Raw genomic sequence first — 21,928 nt, 5'->3', positions numbered from 1 at the left:
ACGCAAAAAAAAAAAAAAAATTAACTTAGGAGAGAGAAAAGAAGGGAAGGTTCTCGGGGAGGGAGGAACAAGAATGTCTAGGCTGAGAGTTGCTTGGGACCAACTGGGCTGGACTGGAGAGATCAAAAACAGCCAGGAGCTCCACCACCGAAGCGACGACGACGACAACGACGACGATGACACAAAGCTTCCCTAGGTCCGGGGCAGAGGCGAAGGGGGGAGGGGTTGTTGGTTGGAGGGGTGAGATAGTACAGGCAAGGAAGTTCAAGGTGAAGAGGGCTTGTTGGTTCAGGGTCGGCAGCCTGTTCAGTTGGAGGGGGGCACAGGTGTGGGATAGATAGTGGATGTGTGATTGTGGAGGGAGGCGCAAAAATGAGGTACGAAGGAGGCACCGTACAGCAAAGATAATGCGCGCTGCAAGGCCAGGTAGTAGCAGAAACAGTTCCAGTGCGCTGGTATCAGGTCGAAGCAACAGGACAACCCAGGCAAGGCGGAACAATAACCACCAGGGCAGCAAGGACAGAAAAGGCAAAGTGAAAGAGAGGGGGGTAAAGCACAAGCTATTACACGACTTGTGTGTCTCGCCTCTGGGAATTCTGGGTTTCGGGACGACGACGCCGCCGCAGCACAGAGAGTACCTAGCGGCTTAGCGGGTAGGCAACGAAGGCAACGGTCGGGGGCGGAGAGTCACCTCACGACTCGACTCATCTCATACAAATAGTGGTGGGAAGGGGGTGCTAGAACCCAACCAAGGTCTCCGTAGCGAGTGTACGAATACAGTGAGACCTTTGAAGGGACCTTCCCTCACCCAACACCCAAGGTAATCTGGACGGGGGTGCAAGGGCTAGCGTGCTGTACACTGTAGGAAAGCGCTTTCCGTTGTGGAATAGGTAGAGGGGTTGTGGACTGGACCGGGCTGGCCTGCTGGACTGGCTGGCTTGACTCCGACTGACCGAGAGCCTAGTGGCCTGGGGGGGGGAGGGGGGGGGGAGCGTAGACGATGCAACAATTGCTTGATCGACTAGGGGACGGGGCACACGTTATGGATGCGGGTGCGGGTGCGGGTGCGAGTGGGTACGGGGATGGGTACGGGGGTCGGAGGACCACGACACGGGCACGACAGGACAAAACGCGAATAACAGGAACATGACACTCACTTCTCGACGAGGGGCCCATTGCCCTCCGTCTTCAAGCGCATGGACGACTTGCGCGATGCCGGCAATGGATTGCTGGGGGGTCTCACGGTGGCCGAGGATCGGGTGCTGTCGGTGCTGGTGCTCGTAAGAGAGCTGAAGCGGGAGCCGGCCTCATTCCTCGTCATTGTCGCCAGGCTGTCGCAGGAGGGCGTAGAGCCATGTCATTCCCGGAGACGAGGGCGAGAGGGGGCCTCGGAGTCGAAGGGCACGCGGTTGCGCGGCGCGAGATGGGCGTTGACGGAGTGTCTGCCGGTGACTCTCTACGGAGTGGATAAATGGGGCGTCGTCGAGGGCAACTGGCAGTGATGACGACGGTTGATGGAGGGTCAAAGGACAAGGGAGGGTGGATCCAGTGGGCGGTGCTTGATATTCGCGGATGCGGGAACGGCGACGGCGACGGCGATGTCCAGATTGATGGAGATTCAATCCGACAGGGGGGCAGGTGAATGGATGGGCGTTGATCGGTCGACGATTGAGAGAAGGAGGGGAAATTGCGGAGGTAGAGGTTTTTCCCCCCTTCCAAAATGCAAGGAAATAGATCAAGATGTGATCTTGAGATCGAGGAGGAAGGGCGCGTGCGGAATAGGGCAAAAAGGCGATACGATTTAGGCCATGGTGGTGGTGAGGTTGTTGCGGTTGGGCGGAATGTTAGAAAGCCCGTCGTCTTGTGTGTTTTGGCGGGTAATTTTAGTCGTCGCATGCGGGTACTGGTGCGTGGGCGTGTGCGACGTGGAGAAAAAGAGGAGAGAATGAAAGAAAGACGGAGAGGGATGAGAAACAGTAGCAGGTGGGAGGAATGAAGGCGCGCCGCTGAATTGATTGGATTTTGCGATGATGATACAGGTCAAGATACGTAGGGCCGAAAGGTGCTGCGTCTGTACCACAAACAGCCAGCTGAGCTTGGGAGAGGGGGGGAGAGAGGGAGAGAGAAAGGGAGAGAAAGGTACAGGGCGAAGAAGGCATTTGGTAGTCTAACTATCTGCTCATCCGTTGTCCGTCTGTCTAGGTATCTGTCTGTCCGTCCGCCGCCTCTCTTTCGTGTGGATGGGGACAAGGTGTACAAGGTATCTGTATGTGGAGGTACTTGCTTATGTGTGTGGACACACGTCTGCGTTTGTGTGCTTGTGTGTGCTGTTGTTATACAGACACGCAATGAGGCGTCTGGTTTAACCTTGGTATGCCTCGGCGCCAGGTACCCAACCAATTCTTCGACTGCCACGCGCACCATGCAAATCCATTCCGCGCTTGCTACTTATGTTTACTGGTTCTTCATGATAATTCAATACAACACAATACAATACAATACAACACAGAAACCGTTGACTGGAACACCGACGACGGCGTTTCACGCACGTCGTCACACTTTCATCCTCTTATTAGGGGACCGGACCCGCCCCAGGCGTCGCTTGTGTCGCTCTGCCGGCGGCGAGCTGCTGTGTTTAGTGGGGCAACTTAGGCGATAGACAACCTTACCTACCTACATAGGTAGGTACCTTACCATAGGTGCCTGAGGTAGGTAGGTAGGTAGGTAGGTAGGTAGGTAGGTAGGTAGGTATCGCACTGATGAGGACCCCACTGCCGGGCCAGCGCAACCGCTGCAGGCGGTATTCGGGATTTGCCGCCCTGCGCCCTGCGCCCTGCGTCCTCCGCCAGCCAGCCACCTGCGACATCCAAAGTATCGTTCCATCGTCCGTTCGCGACACACGGCGACACACGGCGACCTGTGAGCATCGCCAGGCCAGGAGGCCAGTCGGTGTGAAAGGCCAATGTCAAGTCAGTAGAACACGTGTAGGACAGAGACGGGAGGCCCCCTTTGGCCAGTGTCAAGCCCATTCTCCTTTTCCAAGTCAGGTTGTCCGAATTCACGAAGTCTTGCCCATCACGATGCATTTTCCCTTGGGTCTTGGCACGACATCATGCACTACTGTCTCAAGTCAAGCCTCCCAATGTCTGTCCAGTTTAAGTAATGGCCCCCATTCATTCTCCAGTTCTTCAGCCTTGCTTGTTGACCTGCACCTTGTCTTGTCTACCCACATACATACAGGTATACACCCTCAACACCAATAACGTGGCCTACCTTGACTTTATCAAGCTCACTCGAACACATTCATCCATTCACCCACGCAACCACATACCTATCTGTACGCTACTGACACATGTCAGCCCTCCCGCGGCTCCTTCTCGACCCTTGCCTCCAAGTGCCCCCCCCCCTACTACCTAAGGTAAGGTACCTTACCTATCGTGTGCACGACTGCGACTGCCTCCCTGCTGGGCCACATGTCTCCCGCCGCTCTACTTGTTCTACGCAGCAACTTTGCCCATCTCTCGACACTACGTTCCAACCGTCGTTCACGACACTCATCGCCAATCCCTGGAAAGCTCAAACTTTGTTCCCTTGTCACCACCACCAAGCGTCAATATGGCCTGATACCCGCATCTTATTTGGCAGCTCGATCTCTACACCAAGCTGTGGCAACAGCTATCTCAAACCATCAATCCCCAGTCACCCTACCCAACGCCCAAATCGCCTCCCCTCCCCCCCGCTTCCCGCCTCTTCCCTGCCCGTCCGTCTCATCAGGAGTAGCGCTGTCTGCTCCGTCCCATCCCACTTCACAACCCACCCCGGCTTACCACTCTGTGACGCCACATGTCTTGCTTGCCTTGCCTGTGGACAGCCAACAACAACGGGGACCGGCTGTTTTCGAGGAGAAGACGAGTCCAGAGACTTCCGACCAGGCTGCGATCAATGTGCCGACTGCAAAGATCACTCGTCAAGTCAGTTCAAGTTGCTTACCGCCAACCGGCGACCGCCTTTACCCTCCCATCCATGCATTCAAGCATTGTCTTGACGTTCCTGCGTTACCATGTCACGCCTAACACACCAACGGAGCAACTAGGTAAGGAGCATCCGCGCCTTCACTGTTGACTTCATCTCTAATACCGCCACGATCCCGGGACTTGCCCTTAACGATGCCGCCCCCACCTCATGATTTCAACAGGGCTGACGCTGCAGCTCATGCGGCGCAAAGCAACAATGTGGCACACAACGCAGTCTCCGTCACCGAGGCTACATGCTTCCAAAGATGCGGTACTGATACTACCCAGGACCACCAAACATCTAACACTTTGACTGGCTTACAAACATCCATACACAGGCCAGCTCGGATCTTCTCCACACAGCCCACATCCAAGGGTCCGGTGCTGTTTGACACAAGGAGCTTAAAAGAGAAAGAAGGAGAACGAAAAGAAGAAAAAGAGGACCATGTACCTCCATCCTCGGATCATGCCTAGGCAAGACATCATCCCTGGTCGACGATTCGCGAGCCGCAGCGATAACCAGAGGATCGACAACCTTCTCGCGGCCAGACCCCTCAACTTATCAGCCGCCTTGATACGATATGCTTCCAAGACTTTTGCAACCCCCCCCAGCAAACCGTTCTTCATCACGCGATGCAAAGTTTTGTCGTCAACATTTGTCGAAGCATCATCCGGCCAGGGCCCAGAGAAGGCGTTGCTACACAGTACAACCTTCGCGGTCTCTGGAAATCTAGGCTGACGACCGAGTCAAGATGGGAGAGCAAGGATGGCGGTGGATAGTTGTTTCTAAAGCATCCCGTCGCCATCTGGACAACGTCTGCTTTGGTGTCGCTTCTCGGCCGTCCCCTAATTGACATCCAGTCTGGGCAATGGGCACGAGCCGTGGCGGAGGCGACGCGTTGCTTGGCCGCGTCGGACCGGGATGCGACATCTAATTTGACTCGGGCAAGTCGTCCACCACCACAGCTTCCAGAAGGTGGTTCCTCCGAAGGCTGTTTACCACGAGCTTCCTTGAAACGGCCGCCGGCGAGTAACAGCAGCGCGAGGCCCACGCTACGACCATGTACTTACTTCCAGTACACCACTACATGGTCCCATGGGCGCGGCTGAGCATGAATCGAGCTTGTAAATGATACTCTTTCCCTTTGCCAGATTCGAGCCTCAGCAATTTCCGAGTCCCGGACATGTAATGGTATGTATGTGTGTATGTATATACACGTGTATGTATGTATGTATGTATGTATAGCAGAACCGCGCCATCCCCAAAAGCAGATGCACAGAAACACAATTTACCCGGAACACGCCACTCTCTAATCTTGTCTCGCCGGGTCAAGCTTGACCTCGCCCACAACGGCATCGACCTCGGCCATGATGTCGGGCGTCAACTTCTCCAGAAGCTTCAACGCACCGACGTTCTCCACAATCTGTTCCGGCCTCGAGGCGCCCGTGATGACGGAGCTCACGTTGGGGTTCTTGAGGCACCAGGCGAGGGCCAGCTGGGACTGCGTCGCGCCAAGTTTCTCGGCGATGGCCTACATGCATACTTGTCAGCGCGGCCGTTCCGGATCACGCACTTGCCGGCACGGTCTTCTTACCTTGAGCTTAACTACGTTCTGAATCAGGGCCTTCCACTCATCGTTGCCGTACCACTCCTTGTTGGCCCAGTTGACAAACTTGTCGCCCTTGCCCTCAGCGAAGCGGCTACCGGCCGGGGGCGCGTCCGGATCGTCATTGTACTTGCCACTCAGCAATCCCATCTTGATGGGGCTGAAGGTGGTCAGGCCGAGTCCGAAGCGCTGGTACAGCCTCTGGAACTCGTACTCGACCTTGCGGCGCTCTAGAATGTTGTACTGGGGCTGCTCAACGACGGGTGGGATCATCTTGAGGTCCTTGGCGATGCCGCACGCCTCGGCAATCTCGTCGGCGCTCCACTCAGACGTGCCCCAGTACATGGCCCAGCCCTTATCTATGACGTGGTTGAAGGCGCGCACCGTCTCCTCCATGGGCGTCAGGCGGTCGGGTCGGTGGGCGTAGACGATGTCGACATACTCGAGGTCGAGGCGCTTGAGAGACGCGCGGAGGCCCTCGATGATGTGCTTGCGCGAGAGGCCGTGGTTGTTGACGAGGACTTCACCGTTGGCGCCGCCCCAGTTGAGCTACGCGACGGGGTTAAAGGATGTGTGTCCTGGGTGCTTGTGTGCCAGTTTACCTTTGTGGTGACGACAATGTCGTTGCGGTTCCAGTCGAACTTCTTGATGGCCTGGCCCATGATGACCTCCGAGTTACCACCAGCATAGCTGCGCTTTGTTGTTAGCTTCGTTCGCTCAGCCGTCGGGCTTGCCCGTGTGGAGGAGGGGAGGGCGCGTTTACCTCTCGGCCGTGTCGAAGAAGTTGATGCCGAGGTCGTAGGCCTGCTTCATGCAAGCAAACGTCTTCTCTGTATGTCGTTAGCGATGGTCCCGAGATTTACCGGTCCCTCTCTCGGTTTCTCATACCATTCTCAACGTGGCCGCCAAAGCTTTGTACGCCAGTCAGTCAGCTCAGGGAAATCATTGACAAACATAAAACAAAGACATGCAGAGTTGCGTTGCGCTGCGGTCTACGTACGTCAACCAACCGCCCAAACCCAGGACCGATACGTGCAGTCCAGAGTTGCCCAGGCGGCGGTACTGCATGCCTGTCTTTCTCGGCTCTTCCCACGCCATTGTATGTCTTTTCGGTCTGTCGTTAAGGTTTGTATGTGATTATGGGTATCTCCAAGGACTCGTCGTCGCGGTCGTCGTGTCTTGGGGGTTCAGTATTTTCTTTTTCTTTTCGTCAGAAGTTTTGTAGGAAAGACGGGGGGGAGATTGTTTGCCTGTGTCTTTTGTCAATACTCTCTCGTGTCCCTATCTCCCTCTTTCTCTTTCTCTACCTATCCTCGATTTCCCTTTTCCCCCTCTCCGTCCTGGCACATGAAAGCTCCAAAACATCCATTGCCCCGCACCGATGAATGGCGGGGAAATTCTCGGACAGCTGGTGTTTAGCCCCTCCACCCCTCCTTTCTCTTCTTCCATCCACCACGTCACTTCGGCGAGACTTTTCTTTGGCATTGGCCAATGGCCGCTGTCGTTGGGGCGTGGTCGGCTGGACCCTTGATGCGGCTGGACAACTGCGCGGTTCTCCACCGTTGGCTTTGATACACCCCTCTCCCTCCCACCAAGGGAGAGCAACCCGTTATCTTACCAGCCCTCATCGAACAGCCTTACCGGGAGTTGTTCAAGCGGACGGCCTTTCGATGAAGGCCAATGTTATGCTGGGGAGACGTCAGACGTACTTGTCAATCGCGGAACTGTCCTCTAACGTCGGGCATGACAGGCTCTTAGGCATCTGTAGCAACTGGTGCTGATCGAGATGATCATGTATTTATTACAATTACCGAGGAACATGCCGCTTACGGCCTGGCTCTGCGTGTCTAAATTGCCTAAAAAATGCTGCCTCGGTGCAACAACGCCGGCGGACCATCGTTCTCAAGCCTACTGCCTACCTAGGTGAGGATGTGTGGCCCCTCCTCTCCTCCAACTTGGCTGTGTCTCGTCCGCGGCGACGTGGACGCGGTGCCACGCCGTGGCTAGGTTTCCCCTCACATTGTAGATGCTCTCGTGGCTCTCCGGCTGGGTATTATACGCTTCGTCTGTCGCCTTCACCACCAACCGCACCCCGTCCTCCCCGACCTTGCCCTCGTCTGCAACCGGGCCTTCGTACCGCCACCGCTTCCAGCACCACGCCTTCTTCCCGACGCCCTTGTCTGCTATCAGCTCCGCTGCCTTCCATGTTCGGCCGCCGTCAGTGCTCACGTCCACCCTCACAACCTCCCTCCCGCCGCCGGAGTATGCGTACCCCTCCGCCTTAACCCGTCCCTCTCGGCCCGTCGCACCCCCTGGGCTCTCCACACCCGCGGCGGTGATCGCTGACGTGACCGGCATCTCCTGTATCGCCGGCGCCGAGTCCCAGTCCGGCTCCGGCCCCTCTCCCGGGCAGAATGCCTTATAGTCCCGACGCTGCCACTGCGAGGGCGACTCCTCGTCTGATAGCGCAATGCGTCGGAGCCATTTGACGCTCCGCGCCGCCACGTTCCCTGGGACCACGGCGCGCAGCGGGTAACCGTGGTCCCGCGGCAGGGGTTCGCCGTTCATGCGGAACGCGAGAAGCACATCGCCGAGCGGGTCGAGCGCCTTGGCAATGGGAATACTCGCGGCGTAGGCCTCCAGTCCCACGAGATGGACGTGTCTCGCCGACGGCGGCATGTTTGCGATGTTCATCTCGTTGCATGTGGCGTCGGCGAGCACGTCGCGGAGGAGTACGCCCTCCCACTCCGCCGTTGAGATGGCGCCCGCCGCCCACTGCAGCCCGTTGGTCCTGGCGGCGTGCGTTGTCATATCGCGCCTCCTATTTCCCGCACACTGCAGCGTCGCCGTGACTTTGTGCGTGGCGAACCGCGTCCGCAGCTCTCGGAGTGTGTACACCCGCTCCTCTCCGTCCGGCGTCTCGATCGTCACGGCGTGTGCGTCCGCGTCTTCCTCGCCCACGACGGGAACCCACATGTGGTTCCTCACGTAGAACAACCCCAAGGGCGTGACGAAGGTGCCTAGCCCCTCGGCTGGCGTCTCTGCGTTGCGCGGGCGCTCGGTGAGGGTCCGCAGCCGGGGGTCACGAGGCGGGTCTTGGGCGAAGGGGTCGTCGACGCCGTCCTCGGCGCTGCCCCGGGAGAGGAGGAGCGACAGGTCGGCGGCGTCGACCTCGCCGATCTTGTACCCCTCGAGGATGGCGAGGACGCTGTCGATCTGCTGGCGGTGAATGCTGAAGATGTCCCAGTACGGCTCGACGGCGCCGCCGGTCGCACGGAGGATTATGTCGCCTCCCGGGTGCGCGGCGACCCAGTCTGTGATGTCGTAGACGGAGGTTTTATAGATGATCCAGGGGCGCTCCGAGGTGCCGTCATGGAGTTTGATTTCAGAGAGGCGGTACTGGGGCCATTCTGCGGGCAGTTCGGGGGGATGGCATGTAGCTGTCGTCGACGACGGGCGCTGTTCTACGGTATTCTGGGATAGTAGGGTCAGTCTCGGGAACGGGTTGAGGCCCAGGAGGACAGCGATCGTCAAGAAGCCCGCGCCGGCGGTTAAGAGAATCGGTCGTTGGCGGTGCGTGGTGTTGGAGGCAAACCGGCGCCATTGCGAGGTGGGAGAAGGTCGTTGAGCCTGACGGGCAGCTGAGGCAACTCGCGTCGACGGTACCGAGAGTGCGCCGGAGCGCAGCCAGGAGGCGAAGGCCCTTCTCGACATTGGACGGTCTTGGGCTAATACCTATGGCCTGAACTAATGCATTGGTGACCTTCGCGCGAGCTTCGCGCGAGCATGGGATCTCAAAGAGAAGAGGCCGTCGAAGGCGAAGAGGTGAGCTGCCGGGAGGACACGGCTCGATTTGAGTTTCGACCTGTCCCGTGTTGTCGGGCGTGCCGTGTTTGATTTGGTCTGAGCAATGGATGGAACGGGATTGTAAATTCTTATCTGGCTTTTCCCACGGCTGCGCGCATCATTGCCACATGTAAACCTTCCTCCAACCCACAACAAGGCTTCTGCGTCTTCTGCGCAGGAAGGCTAATGGAGAGCTTTGTTTCCGTCCCGGTGTTGAAGTGAGGTCTAGAACCTACCTAGGTATCAGGGAATGAGATAGAAGAAGAAAAAGAATGAGCTACGTAGAGCCCACACCCTTTGCTTTCGCATGTAGACTCTGTTCCCCGAATCGCCGGGTCCGTAGCTTGGTCCATTGCCTGTCCCCTTCGGATCCTTACCGGACTCTGAGCCGGAGTGGGCTCCGGTGCCACAAAATCACCGGGGAATCTTTCGGAGGTCGGATCGGGGACGTGTGGCGTTTGTGTTTATGGACTGACTGACTGACACATGCATACTTTTTTTTGCGGCGTGGGATCTTCTCAATCTGCAACACGGCACAACGTAATGGCCGTCATGCATGGTCTCGTGCTTTCGCGTGTACCCGGATGCTTGGGTTTGGCGTGCAGGAGGTGTTTGAGCCTCTTTTCTCTCTCTCTGCCTGTCTCTCTCTGCCAAGGCGCTTTGGGGAACAGCACCGAGACTGAATCACTTTCTTTGGGCGCTTAGGTCGGAACCTCTGCAGGCACCACCAACTCCAGGACATGTCACATGCCCCTAGGTACCTACCTAGGTAGGTACTTCTACCCTGGGCACCTTAGGTAACGTTCCTAGCGAGAAATTTACCCCGCATGACGAACATGGAGTGGGATGGAGGGGCACGACCAGCATCCGACCATCGGAGCCCAGGTCGGAGGCGTCACTCATTCGTCCGTTGCTCCCAGCTTCGCTCGCTACAATCCCGTCCGTTCATTCCCCGAGTTTCCCACCCGGATCAAACCATTCCCCACGACAAGATGGCAGGCAGAACAAGTAACTGGAGCCGCCGCCATGTCTGTGGTTTGCCTTACCTAACATCGGGTGGTCTGCCTTTCTGCTGTGCCTTGCTACAGACGCTGATCCCCCTCTCTCCCTCCCTCTTTCTTTCTCCCTGTCTCGAAGTCCTTAGGTGTGACCTTTCTCCCAGACTTCCCCAATTGGTCACTTGATCCTTTCATTGCTCGCAGAAATTCTTGTCCGCCTACACGCTACTCGCAAACAGAGAGTTGAACCTAGGTTGCTTTTGTTTGATCTAATCAGATAAAAGGTGTCTCGAGTTCTCTAGTCCCTCAGCTGTGCGAGGGTTATTGTAATCCATTCTCTAGACCTCTCTGTATTCCTTCCCCTTTCTCCAAAGTCGACACGAGCATCTCCGTCATTTTTGGAAGACGCTGAAGAACGGCGCTTCTTGCGACACATCCCTGCGTACTCGACGAATCGACGGACCCCAACAGCACCAGCAGAAGCCCATTGCACCCGAACCCGAACGGAGACGATTCCCATAATGGCCCCCTATCTCGTCGACGGCGCCGCCGCCCAACAGCCGCCCAAAAAGCAGCTGCGTAAGTGGTGGAAGGAGAGCTCCGTGTACCAGGTCTACCCGGCCTCGTTCCAAGACTCGACCGGTGACGGCGTTGGCGACCTCAAGGGCATCATCTCGCGCGTCGATCACTTCAAGTCGCTGGGCGTTGACATTGTCTGGTTGAGTCCTATCTTTGAGAGCCCCCAGGTTGACATGGTAAGTCACACGTACCTCCTTGGTGACTGTATTTTGTCCCAGAGCTGCCACAAATCCGAAGTGAAAGCGTTTGTTCCTACTCGGCCGACGAGGTCATGGAGAGGGTGAGAGGGGGGATGTGTGTGTGTTTGTGTGTGTAAGCTCCTACTGACTGACTATCGTAAAAGGGATACGACATCAGCAACTACCGCAAGATCTACGAGCCCTACGGCACCGTCGAGGACGTCGACGTGCTCAAGGACAAGCTCCACGAGCGCGGCATGAAGCTCGTGCTCGACCTTGTCGTCAACCACACAAGCGACCAGCACGAGTGGTTCAAGCAGTCGCGCAGCTCAAAGGAGAACCCCTACCGCGACTGGTACATCTGGCGCAAGCCAAAGTACGACGCCCAGGGCAACCGCCAGCCACCCAACAACTGGAAGTCGCATTTCCAGGGTTAGCCCCCAGCCCCCTCCATCCCCTCGCCCCCCCCTTTTGAACCGCCGAGAGCCCCGAGTAGATGAGTACACAATCTGGATGAGCAGACGATTCGGAATAACAGACGAGCTGGACGGCCCGCGGCTGACACACGACCACAGGCAGCGCATGGGAGTGGGACGAGACCACAGGCGAGTACTACCTCCGCCTCTTCGCGAAGGAGCAGCCCGACCTCAACTGGGAGAACCCCAAGGTGCGCGACGCTGTCCACGACATCATGCGCTTCTGGCTCGACAGGGGCGCCGACGGCTTCCGCCTCGACGTTATCAACTTCGTCAGCAAGCCCCAAGACTTCCCCGACTCGGACCAGGAGGTCCTCTCCGGCTCCGAGCTCTACTCGGCCGGGCCCCGTCTGCACGAGTACCTCAAGGAGCTCGGCGCCATCCTGCAGGAGTACGACGCCTTCAGCGTCGGCGAGATGCCCTGCGTCAGGGACGTCAAGGAGGTCATCAAGAGCGTCAACGGGGACCGCGGCGAGCTGAGCATGATTTTCCACTTTGAGTTGTAAGTCCCTCTTTTCCTCCATCTACTCACTTCCAGAAAAGAAAGGTAGACATGGCGAAGAAAACAAGGAACCAACCTTGTCTTCTCCGATGCGGGAATAGAGAAGAGAGAAGAAGAAGCACAACGCACTGACACAAAACCTCCCAGCGTCGATATCGACATTGGCCCCCACGGCAAGTTCTCCCCCAAGGACTGGAACCTGGCCGAGCTGAAGCGCATCGCCGACAAGTGGCAGCGCTTCATGTACACCAACAACGGCTGGAACGCTCTGTACCTCGAGAACCACGACCAGCCGCGCTCCGTCAGCCGCTTCGCCAACGATGCGCCCGAGCACCGCGTCAACGGCGCCAAGATTGTCTCCATGTTCCAGGCCTTCCAGGCCGGCACGCCCTTCGTCTACCAGGGCCAGGAGATCGGCATGGTCAATGTGCCCAAGGAGTGGCCGATGGAGGAGTACAAGGATATTGACTGTCTGAACCACTGGAAGTGAGTACTTCTGCTCGGTCCGCGCACGTTTGCTACTAGCAGCCCGTTGTCGAGAAGCCCCCCCTTTCTCCTACTGTGACTGACTGGCAAACAACCCGCACGTAGTTTGCACAAGGACTCCAAGGACCAAGAATACTTGAAGCTGCTCAAGTCGCAATACCAGAAGAAGTCGCGAGACAACGCGCGGACGCCCATGCAGTGGGACGCCAGCGCCAACGCGGGGTTCACGACGGCCGACGCCACGCCGTGGATGACGGTCCACCCGAACCACACCGAGATCAACGTCGCGTCCCAGGTGTCCGACCCGGACTCCGTCTTCAGCTTCTGGAAGACGGTCCTCGCGACAAGGAAGAAGCATCTCGATGTCTTTGTCTACGGCGACTTCAACCTCGTCGACGAGGGGCACGAGCAGATCGTCGCGTACGCGCGGCGCTCTGAGGACGGCGCCGCCGCTGTGGTGGCCTGCAACTTCTCCTCTGAGACTGTCGAGTGGGCCGGCCTGAAAGGTGGCGTCAAGGAGGTGCTGGTCACCAACGGCGGCAAGACGACGGGAGACTTCAGCGGGGGCAAGGTCACACTTGGACCATACGAGGGAGCGGTGGTGCTTTTGGAGGGATAGGTATCTAGGCCACGTTACATTATATGCGGGTCCGTACTTGGGGTATAAAATTATACGTGTATATAGACAGGGTTGGGATACATTGCGGTTTCTTCATCAGACTATCTCTCGCCGTCTTCACGGCGCTTGCAGACTGTGGGCCTTGCAGTCAGCGGAGGAGCTGTTTCCAGATGGACGAGCGCAGAGAATTACCAGAACGGCAGGCTTCCAGGTTGCTCAGGAGGGGGGCGATTCCTTGTGCACCCGGGCCCGCTAATGTTTTCGCCTGGTTCGGCACTCCGGGCACCGACTTGGGCAGTAATCTCTGCGCGAAGTATGAGAGAGCTGGTTGACCCCTTACAACTAGTCCTCCTTGTTTTCGACCCTTTTCGATGGGAAGGGTCTCGTCCCACGTTCGGGACTTTAGGGGGAAACGGTCAATATAAAAACAAAAAGATCATAAGACTCATGATACTGTGTTTCATCAACTTGAGGATCCACATGAAGCCTACTCATACGTTCTCTGCAGATTCGCAGAGGCCTGCGTGGGGCTGTTGAAGACACCAGGGTTGTTCTGCACCGAGGCCATCCAGTCGTCGTTCGTAACGTTGTCCCACAAGGCCCCATTGGCAAAAAGCATATCGAGCGTGCCGTTGGACTCGACGGTGTTGAAGGAGCCGTCAAAGTTCTGTAGCTGATCGATGAGATCGTGCGCGCCCGGGCCCATCTGGGCTGGCTGGTCCCAGATAGGGCGGCCAAGGTTCTGCCGCTGAGAGGACAGTGGCACCGGGCCGCCATTGCCCATGCTTTGCGCAGCGCCGTCCTTGTCGAACATGGAGAGGAAGCTTGCTTGGGCCTGGGCGTATGGCTGGTCGGGATTTGACATGCCATTGATCGCCGTAAAGACGTTCGTTTGGCCGTTGGCTTCGGCAGCTCTCTCGTTGCGCCATTGGTCGTCGTTAACCTCTTGGACTCTAGGGGTTAGGTTCCTATTCATGGCCAGTAGCGGACCGTCTTGGACCTCGGCTATTCGAGTGCAGAGCATCTCCAACAGGGCCTTGTTGCCGCCGCGACAGGATGCAAGAACCCTTTGCAGCTGGAGCAGAATGTCTCTTGGCCCGTCCATCGAGGATCGCGGCAGCCGGAAGTTGTTCGCAACGGCGTCGGTAACGGCGCTCGCAATTTCATAAATCTTGAACTCCTGGATGGCGTCAACTAGGGGTGAAGCGACAGGGGGTCATCCGGGGGTACGTACTATTCCAGGGCCATGGGCTTCAATGGCTGTGCTTGGAAGCTGCGAGATGAGCTGAAGGAACTCCTTGGCTATTTGTATTGGATGCGATAGGGAGGTGACGTTGTTCCCAGACCAGGCACGGCCGTGGTTCATGGTCACCTTCCAAAGCACCGCCTGCATCCACTGACGGGTGACGACAATGTCAGCGCGCTGGATGTCGTTGCTCGCATCGGAGTCTAGGGGTATCTCTTGGAGCTTTCTCTGAACCACGTCGAGGCACGCTCTGCTGGCGGTCTGCAGGCCGTCTGCCATGGACCACATGGCGTCCTCGTCATCCGAGTTCTGGAGTATGTCGAAGGCGCCACTTTGGTCAAAGATCCAGAAAAGATTGGCCAGCTTCTTGAACGCCGGCAGGATGTGGCCCTCGTCTTCGCCCACCCCTGAACCGTCCAAGGACGGGAAGCGGATGTTTGATTTCAGCACCACGGGCAACTTGTGAAGCATTGCGACTCCTCTGCGGTTGTGTCAGAAACATGTCACGACGTGAAGAACGGCTCCAGGACAAGACAGACCTTTCTGTGACGAACAGCAACCACAAAATCCTCCTCTTCATTTGCTGCTCTGGCAACGGTAGAGCCGCATAGGACGACTCCTTATGCAATCCCATTATTTGGGCAATAGTGATGGCCTCCCGAAGGTAGAGCAGAGATTTGCCCCCCCCCGGTTGCTGGTTTTCATGATAAACATGGAGGAAAAAGGAGGTTCTCAGCCAGTTGAGATTCATCGGCGGGCCACCCTCCCGTTCCTGAAGGGTCATCCTCGACCGCTGACACTCGGCCTCCATCGAGCTCGCCGTCGCCGGGTCATCGTTGTCCGTTGTGGCCAGCTTCAGCTGGGAGATGGTGGCGGCCCCAACGGCGTTAGCCAAGACGTAGGACTCGAGATCATCAGCGTCGCGGGACAGCGAGGCCATGATCTCCTCGACCGCGATGATGGGCCACACAGGGAACAGACGCAGGCGGTATATGCATAGTCTCAGGACGAGTGACGCACTAGGGGTCCTCTGCGGCTGCAGCGCGGTCTCTTGCCGAGCGAGTCGCTGTCCGCCGGTGGAGCCCCTCGTGCCCTCGGACGAACCACCCTCGGATGAGGAAGGGGACCGCGATGACGACGTGGCTCCCGAGGGCGCGGTACCGGCGGCCGGGGTAGATGCGACGGCGGCCCCATCGCTTGTTGGTGAAGTTGAGTTTGTGGGAGCGGTAGCGGAGGCGGCGGTTTCCTGCTGGGCCTGGGCGATCTGTCGTATCGTCTTCGCCCTCAGGTTCCGGGGCCCGCGAGTGGCAGGGACCTTGTTGAAAGTGCATGCGGTACCGATGGCGGCGCAACCGTCACACGGCGGGACTTCTGTGCACTTGATCTTGCGGATCTTGCACGCGTCACACGCTCTCTTGCCAATCTTGCGCCCGGATGACATGTCGCGAAGACGGAAGAGAACGTTGGCCTAGCCGTGTCGTGTCATGGCAGCCGTGCCTCGGACTTGTTAGCTTTCACCCTCCCCACTGCTTCTTGTCGTGGTGTAAGGTGTGCGCGTGTGCGAGGCGAGGTCTGTCACTTGCACCGAGACAGGTCGGTCCCGGTCTGATGGGTGCTGTGGCGTCCAACAAGAGAGCGAGGTGCGAGGTAGGGCAGGTGACTTTAGGTAGGTACCTTTGAATGGGTACGTGAGGGCAACGATGGGTATTACAAAGCAAGGCTCCAAGATGACAGACGTTTGAGACAAATTTGACTGGGCCCCCTTTGGATTGGCAGCTCTGAAGCGGCAGCGATGGCAGGCGATGACAGACAACAAGAGGGACGACCTGGGACACTCGTGGACTCGAAGGAGAAGAAAAATTGGGGATGTGGAGGAGAGCTGTCGACGGTTTGAGATTCAGAGATGCAGACGGTGGGGACCTCGGCGATGGTGTGCTCGATGCGCTAAGCCCATCAGGGGAGCTGTGGAGATGCTGCACCCTGCAGTTGGAGCTGGAAAGGGCCCAAGAGGGGCTTTGGAGGCTTTTGGGGGTACCGAAGGGGGCGCACCCGTTGACGACCTTGGCACGGTTTTCCCCGCAAATTCGGCCTTGACCGCTGCTGTTCGAGCGGCACCTTGCAGCAGCGAGGCGGTCCAGACCGGGGGGGGGGCCCAATCAATCGATACCGGAACGGTATGGGTATGCCTACCACCTAGCAAAGTAGGTAGATAGGTGCCTGGGTATCGGCACTTCCCTCTTTATCACTCTCGATACAGCCACCACGAAAAGAAGCATCATGAGAAATACCGTAGAGAGCCAAATCCAGCCAATTACTGTTGGATTCTTCCAAATGTGGAACTTCCTCTCAGTGTAATTCAGGTATTAAGTGTTGCTTACTTAGAAGGGTAAATTGTTAGTGCATACCTCCATGCCAACACCCTGTCCCCCCCTCCCCCAAGGCCGCTCGCTCTCATCAAACTGTAATTATTCAAATTTGCTGTCTTTTTCCAAAAGACTGGTATCCAGGCTTTTTCCAAAAGACTGGTATCCAGGTATGCCTCGCTCAATTCTGACATGATTCGTCGCTTTGCCAACAACAACTCAAAAACGGATCGAACTTCACTTCACATCCATCTCTAGTAGACGAATCGGAAATCCAACCGCTTGTTTCCGTCCCGCTCACGCGCCGCCGAGTCGTTCTGGTACGCGTGTTGCTGCTCAGCCGACATGGCGTTCCATGCTCTCTCCTTGCGCTTGTTCATCGTCACCAGCACCTGGCGGTGCACCAGGAACACGACAAGACTAAACGCGCAGATGGACACGCAGGCCGTGTTGCCGCGCTTGTAGTAGGGAGAGTCGTAGGAGCGGTAGATCTGCCCACCGGCGAGGGATCCGATCTGGACGATGACGTTGTACGTCGCCGCCGTGATGGCGCGCTTCTTGACGTCGAACGTGTTCTCCGAGATCCATGACGACACGATCGGATGGAAGTAGGGGTATCCCGAAATGAGCGTGATGATAGAGAAACGAGACCATTCCCGGCCGCCGTCGGGAAGCGTGACCAGCGAGATGAGAAGGGGCATAATCCAGAGCTCGCCAAAAATGCAGTGGAACGCGCGCTCCTTGAAGTAGTCACTGCTGAAGGCCAGCGCAAGCATGGTGACGATTTGCAGAGCCGCCGAGGGGACTGTGAGCATGTTGGCGTTGAATGTTGTGAACCCGATGCGGCGGAGCGTCAGTGTGAGGTAGGCCTGCACGGGGGTCGCCGGGATGTAGGCGACGAGGCCGATGAGGTACAGACCCCACATCGATGGGTCGGACCACGCGTTCTTGATGTCTTTCCAAGTCGCCGGCTCCTTGAGTGCCGTAAGGCCCTTAGCCGGGTCGTCGCGGAGGATACGGTTGATCATGATAACCTCCTGTCTCTCCGTGTACCACGGCTTTCTCCAGAGGGGTGTCTTGGTGTTGGTGGGAGACTGAGGGAGCCAGAAGAAAGCCTGTACGCACCATATCAGCGACTTATTTTCTTCTTCTCGTCATCGACGGAATAGAGGGGGTCGAATACATACCAGAACGGCTAAGACACAGGTGAGAAGGCCTTCCCTGTAAGAGAGGTTAGTTTCGTTATAGTTTAAAGACAGCAGGATGGTTGACAAACAGCAGAAACAACCAGAACCAGCCTGGGTGTCCCCCAATGCCACGCATCTGTAGGATACCCGCAGCCAGCAGCGCCGAGATGACTCGCGCAATGTTCAACGTGGACCAGAACACGGCCAGTCGCACCGACAGCTCCTTGGACGTGTAGAAGTAGGTCGCGAAGAGAATGGTGCCAGGGATAAAACCGCCCTCACAGGCTCCGATGAGGGCCCTCGTAACGTAGAAACCGGCGCGGGTCGTCATCCAGGCCTGCCCCCAGGAGACGGTGCCCCACATCATCATCAGGGTCGGCAGCACATACTTGAAACCGAACCGCTTGGTGAGGAGCTGGACGGGGAACTCGGCGGCCAGGAAACAGACCAGCTGAATTGTATTTCCCTATGAGCTGCACGTCAGCCTTGCTACTCGTAGTACTTTCATGGGACAAGTTAGGAGGGGGCTTTTACGTTGTTGTAATCATCACTGGTGAGCTTCATGTCCTTGAGGAAATCATCGGCCAGAGCGTTGCTCAAGTTTCCTCTGTCCAATTGGAGACCAAAGAACTTTAAAGAGTCAGCGGGAACATCCTCTCATCAGCCAAGTAGGCAGGGGCTTTACACACCATTACACACAGCATCGATAGCAGCTTGAGGTCCGTGATGCGCACAACCTTTCTTTCCTCGGCTGCGGTCCAGGTCGCGGCGGGATCCCATCGATGCTTTCCCTCGTAGGACTCGTGCGGTTGCACGAGGTCGGAGAGGTTCTCGCGGCCAACAGCGCCGGCATTGTCCGAGTCCAGGTAGACAGAGACGCCGTCCTTGCCGCTGTCGCTGGCCGGCTTCTGCGTGTGAGTCTGGACGTCGGCCATGTTTGCTGTTGCCGCCGTCGGTAGACGGGCCTCGTATAATCCGGGTTGGTGGAGAGACGGCGAGATAAGAGGACCAGCTTGGGTGGGAGGGCCGTTGTAGCTTCCCAGAGGTCTTGATTGAGGGCTCGCTAAAGAGAATGACGAGGCGACGGTGATCGACAAAAGGCAACCGACGATGGGACGTGGTGAACGCTCGACTTAATAGTCATTCCTTGAGGCTCTCAAATATTCTGATTGAGGCTAGCAGATGATGGCTCTCACGACATCAATGCTCGGTCTTGCGTCTTCGATAGAATCCACAAACTAGTGGAGGTAGACCATGTGGCCGGACAAGGGGACGGAAGAAGATGGTGTTGACGGCAACTTTTTTTCGCCTTTCTTCCTCGGAGGTAGGCACTCCAATCTACGTCTGAGTCTGGCTGGCAGCCGGGCCCGGATGGCTTAGCCGGAGCAACGGTTTCCAAAAACCTTACCCCAGACTCCCATAATTTTCTCCGCCGCCGCCGCCCCTCTTCTCCCGGGTCATTGGAACCCACCCCTCTCCGTGGACGCCTTGGAAGATTTCACGACGGCTTGGACACGCTTTTTAACCGCAGGTTAGCTGCTCTTTTCTCCAGCAAAAGACGGCCTAATCCCCAGTATCTGGTGCCGTGGTCTTGTGGTTATGTCAAACAGGGTGTCATGCGCCGAGGCTTGTGAAAACAAAATGGGCGAGTGTGAGGTGCAAGGTAGCCCCGGCGCGGCAAAGACGTGATGTGTGATGTTGCCCGCGCTCGACTCCGAGATTTTCTCCGGTCGTCGATTTCACCGACGAGGGACCCCGCCCGGCTGATTGGCCACAGCGGACAGACTTCGCCGAATTAGGAAGCTTTGCGATTGCGCCATCGCCCGCCCACCAGCCGGGAGCCTCCGTCACCCTGACCCCCAGAACGCAACCAACTACTGGAGAAAACGTCTGACGATCTTCTTCCTCCCTCACCCCATCCAGTGGCTGTCACCCCCCCGGTTTCGCTTTCAAAGCAACAGAGAAAGAAGAGAAGAAGAAAAGGAGACGACGCTCCTCTGAGTTACTGTACGTACTTGTACTTGGAGACAGACACATTACAGCTTTCGGACTTAAAACCTCTCATATATATACGCATATATATCTCGGTATCTTTTTTTTGTTTATCAGATCCTTCCTAAATCATGAGCGACGAAACCCTCAAGCGCCCTTCATCTCCCGGCTCTGATAACCTACATACTCTCAAATTACAAAAGACCAACAGCAACAACACCACCATGCCTTCTGCAGTCTCAAACGGCGCGGCCGCCGCCAACATCGTCGGCGGAAACCCCGTCGCCCGCCCCCGGTTGAGCAAGCCGCTCGTCTACTCTGGCTCGTTAGACAGCTTCAAGAGCGCGGACGTCACCCCTGTCATTGGTCGGGAGTACGAGGGCCTCCAGGTTGTTGATCTTCTCAAGGCTGATGACCAGGTCATCAGAGACTTGGCTGTCACGAGTAAGTATTGACAAACTCGCTTCCGCACCCGTAAGTACCTCATGCTAAAGAATGGCCTCAGTTTCTCAGCGCGGTGTTGTCTTTTTGCGAGACCAGCATGTCACGCCAAACCAAATGAAGGACTTTTGCCTCCGCCTCACAGAGCTCGCCGGATGTGTAAGTCGAAACCAGTATCGGATGAGCCAAATCTCATTCAGTCCTTCGTTCCCTGCCTCCTAACCCGGCCGAAACAGCCCGAATCATCAGGCCTTCATATCCACCCCCTGACCGAGGAAGGCAGCGAGCTCGGTGATCAGATTAGCGTCATTAGCAGCGAGAAGCAGAAGAAAGGAGGCGGTCTCACCCACCAACTGAGCGACGTGAGCCGCTTCGCCAGCGCCGGCTGGCACACTGACATATCCTTCGAGCAAGTCCCCTCGGACTACGCAATGCTCAAGATCCACACCTTGCCCCCGACCGGTGGTGACACTGTACGTTCATCTCGGCATCCTTATTGCCCCCCCCCTGCTGCATCACGCACACACGCACACCCGCACGCACCCTTGTCGATGCATACAGATGGATTTTGCCGCTTACTGAACCCTTCGGGATTAGTTGTGGGCTTCTGGGTATGAGATCTACGACAGACTCTCCCCTGCCATGCAGAAGTTCTTCGAGGGGCTGACGGCCACCCACGACGCCACATTCTTCCACGAAGAGGCCCGAAGGCTGGGCAACCCCCTCCGAGAAGGTCTCCGAGGCTCGCCGCTGAACAAGGGCTCCGAGCTCAAGGCCGTCCATCCCGTCATCCGCACCAACCGTGAGTGATGCCCCCCCCTTCCATCTGCACCCAAGGGCCTAGAACGCTGACAAAATCTACAGCCGTGACTGGCTGGAAGTCCGTCTACGTGAACAAAGGCTTCACGAAGCGCATCAACGGCGTCACAAAGGATGAGTCCGACGTCCTCCTCAACTATCTCTTCAACCTCGTCACCCAGAACCACGACGCCCAGGTCCGCTTCAAGTGGCGCCAGAACGACCTCGCCATCTGGGACAACCGGAGCATGTGGCACTGCGCGACCTACGACTACGTCGAGGCCAGGGCGGGCGACCGTGTGGCGTCTCTTGGCGAGGCGCCCTATCTTGACTTGAACAGCACGGGCAGAAGGGAGGCTTTGGGGTTATGAAAATGAGTGACGGAAGCTTGCTGCGGTGACCGGCGTTTAGTTTGTGACTTTTAATGAACCAGCAGGGCATCTGATGAATCGACGTATTAGCCATGGCGTTCACACCTTGCAAAACAGCACATATGATAGGGCACAAGTCAACAAACCAATATAAATGGTTACTGCTTGTCATGACATCTACCATGCCGCTTTCTCCTTCATAATGCATAGTGCTATTTGATTGCC

General features: G+C 57.1%; 7 protein-coding genes across 7 annotated transcripts; 3 read left to right on the top strand and 4 right to left on the bottom strand.

The window, feature by feature from the left end:
• Positions 1 to 1,196: 1,196 nt before the first annotated feature.
• CH63R_00465 (uncharacterized protein) lies at positions 1,197 to 1,502 on the top strand (the record flags this gene model as incomplete). Its single annotated transcript, XM_018295440.1, has 1 exon — positions 1,197 to 1,502. The coding sequence occupies one exon, from the start codon at positions 1,197 to 1,199 to the stop codon at positions 1,500 to 1,502; it is 306 nt and encodes a 101-aa protein (XP_018163802.1).
• Positions 1,503 to 5,323: 3,821 nt separating this feature from the next.
• CH63R_00464 (Voltage-dependent potassium channel beta subunit) lies at positions 5,324 to 6,718 on the bottom strand (the record flags this gene model as incomplete). The annotated part of the gene is made up of 6 exons (XM_018295439.1): positions 5,324 to 5,545; positions 5,609 to 6,169; positions 6,223 to 6,310; positions 6,384 to 6,450; positions 6,509 to 6,531; positions 6,621 to 6,718. The coding sequence occupies 6 exons, from the start codon at positions 6,716 to 6,718 to the stop codon at positions 5,324 to 5,326; spliced, it is 1,059 nt and encodes a 352-aa protein (XP_018163801.1).
• An 810-nt stretch (positions 6,719 to 7,528) lies between these two features.
• On the bottom strand, positions 7,529 to 9,334 carry CH63R_00463 (Oxidoreductase molybdopterin binding domain-containing protein; the record flags this gene model as incomplete). The annotated part of the gene is made up of 1 exon (XM_018295438.1): positions 7,529 to 9,334. The coding sequence occupies one exon, from the start codon at positions 9,332 to 9,334 to the stop codon at positions 7,529 to 7,531; it is 1,806 nt and encodes a 601-aa protein (XP_018163800.1).
• Positions 9,335 to 10,985: 1,651 nt separating this feature from the next.
• CH63R_00462 (alpha amylase) lies at positions 10,986 to 13,305 on the top strand (the record flags this gene model as incomplete). The annotated part of the gene is made up of 5 exons (XM_018295437.1): positions 10,986 to 11,219; positions 11,387 to 11,654; positions 11,798 to 12,200; positions 12,348 to 12,686; positions 12,792 to 13,305. 5 exons carry the CDS (start codon positions 10,986 to 10,988, stop codon positions 13,303 to 13,305), a joined length of 1,758 nt encoding a protein of 585 aa, XP_018163799.1.
• Positions 13,306 to 13,792: 487 nt separating this feature from the next.
• On the bottom strand, positions 13,793 to 15,992 carry CH63R_00461 (Fungal specific transcription factor; the record flags this gene model as incomplete). Its single annotated transcript, XM_018295436.1, has 3 exons — positions 13,793 to 14,485; positions 14,540 to 15,032; positions 15,091 to 15,992. 3 exons carry the CDS (start codon positions 15,990 to 15,992, stop codon positions 13,793 to 13,795), a joined length of 2,088 nt encoding a protein of 695 aa, XP_018163798.1.
• Positions 15,993 to 17,168: 1,176 nt separating this feature from the next.
• On the bottom strand, positions 17,169 to 19,036 carry CH63R_00460 (Major facilitator superfamily transporter; the record flags this gene model as incomplete). Its single annotated transcript, XM_018295435.1, has 5 exons — positions 17,169 to 18,029; positions 18,102 to 18,135; positions 18,191 to 18,567; positions 18,636 to 18,731; positions 18,791 to 19,036. The coding sequence occupies 5 exons, from the start codon at positions 19,034 to 19,036 to the stop codon at positions 17,169 to 17,171; spliced, it is 1,614 nt and encodes a 537-aa protein (XP_018163797.1).
• Positions 19,037 to 20,224: 1,188 nt separating this feature from the next.
• Positions 20,225 to 21,703, top strand: CH63R_00459 (TfdA family Taurine catabolism dioxygenase TauD; the record flags this gene model as incomplete). The annotated part of the gene is made up of 5 exons (XM_018295434.1): positions 20,225 to 20,537; positions 20,599 to 20,693; positions 20,771 to 21,007; positions 21,132 to 21,336; positions 21,399 to 21,703. 5 exons carry the CDS (start codon positions 20,225 to 20,227, stop codon positions 21,701 to 21,703), a joined length of 1,155 nt encoding a protein of 384 aa, XP_018163796.1.
• Positions 21,704 to 21,928: the final 225 nt, after the last annotated feature.

This window comes from Colletotrichum higginsianum, chromosome 1 (assembly GCF_001672515.1).
Source record: "Colletotrichum higginsianum IMI 349063 chromosome 1, whole genome shotgun sequence".
Lineage (NCBI taxonomy): Eukaryota > Fungi > Ascomycota > Sordariomycetes > Glomerellales > Glomerellaceae > Colletotrichum > Colletotrichum higginsianum.
Note: the sequence above shows the minus strand (reverse complement) of the source record. Positions and strands in the feature narration are given on the sequence as shown.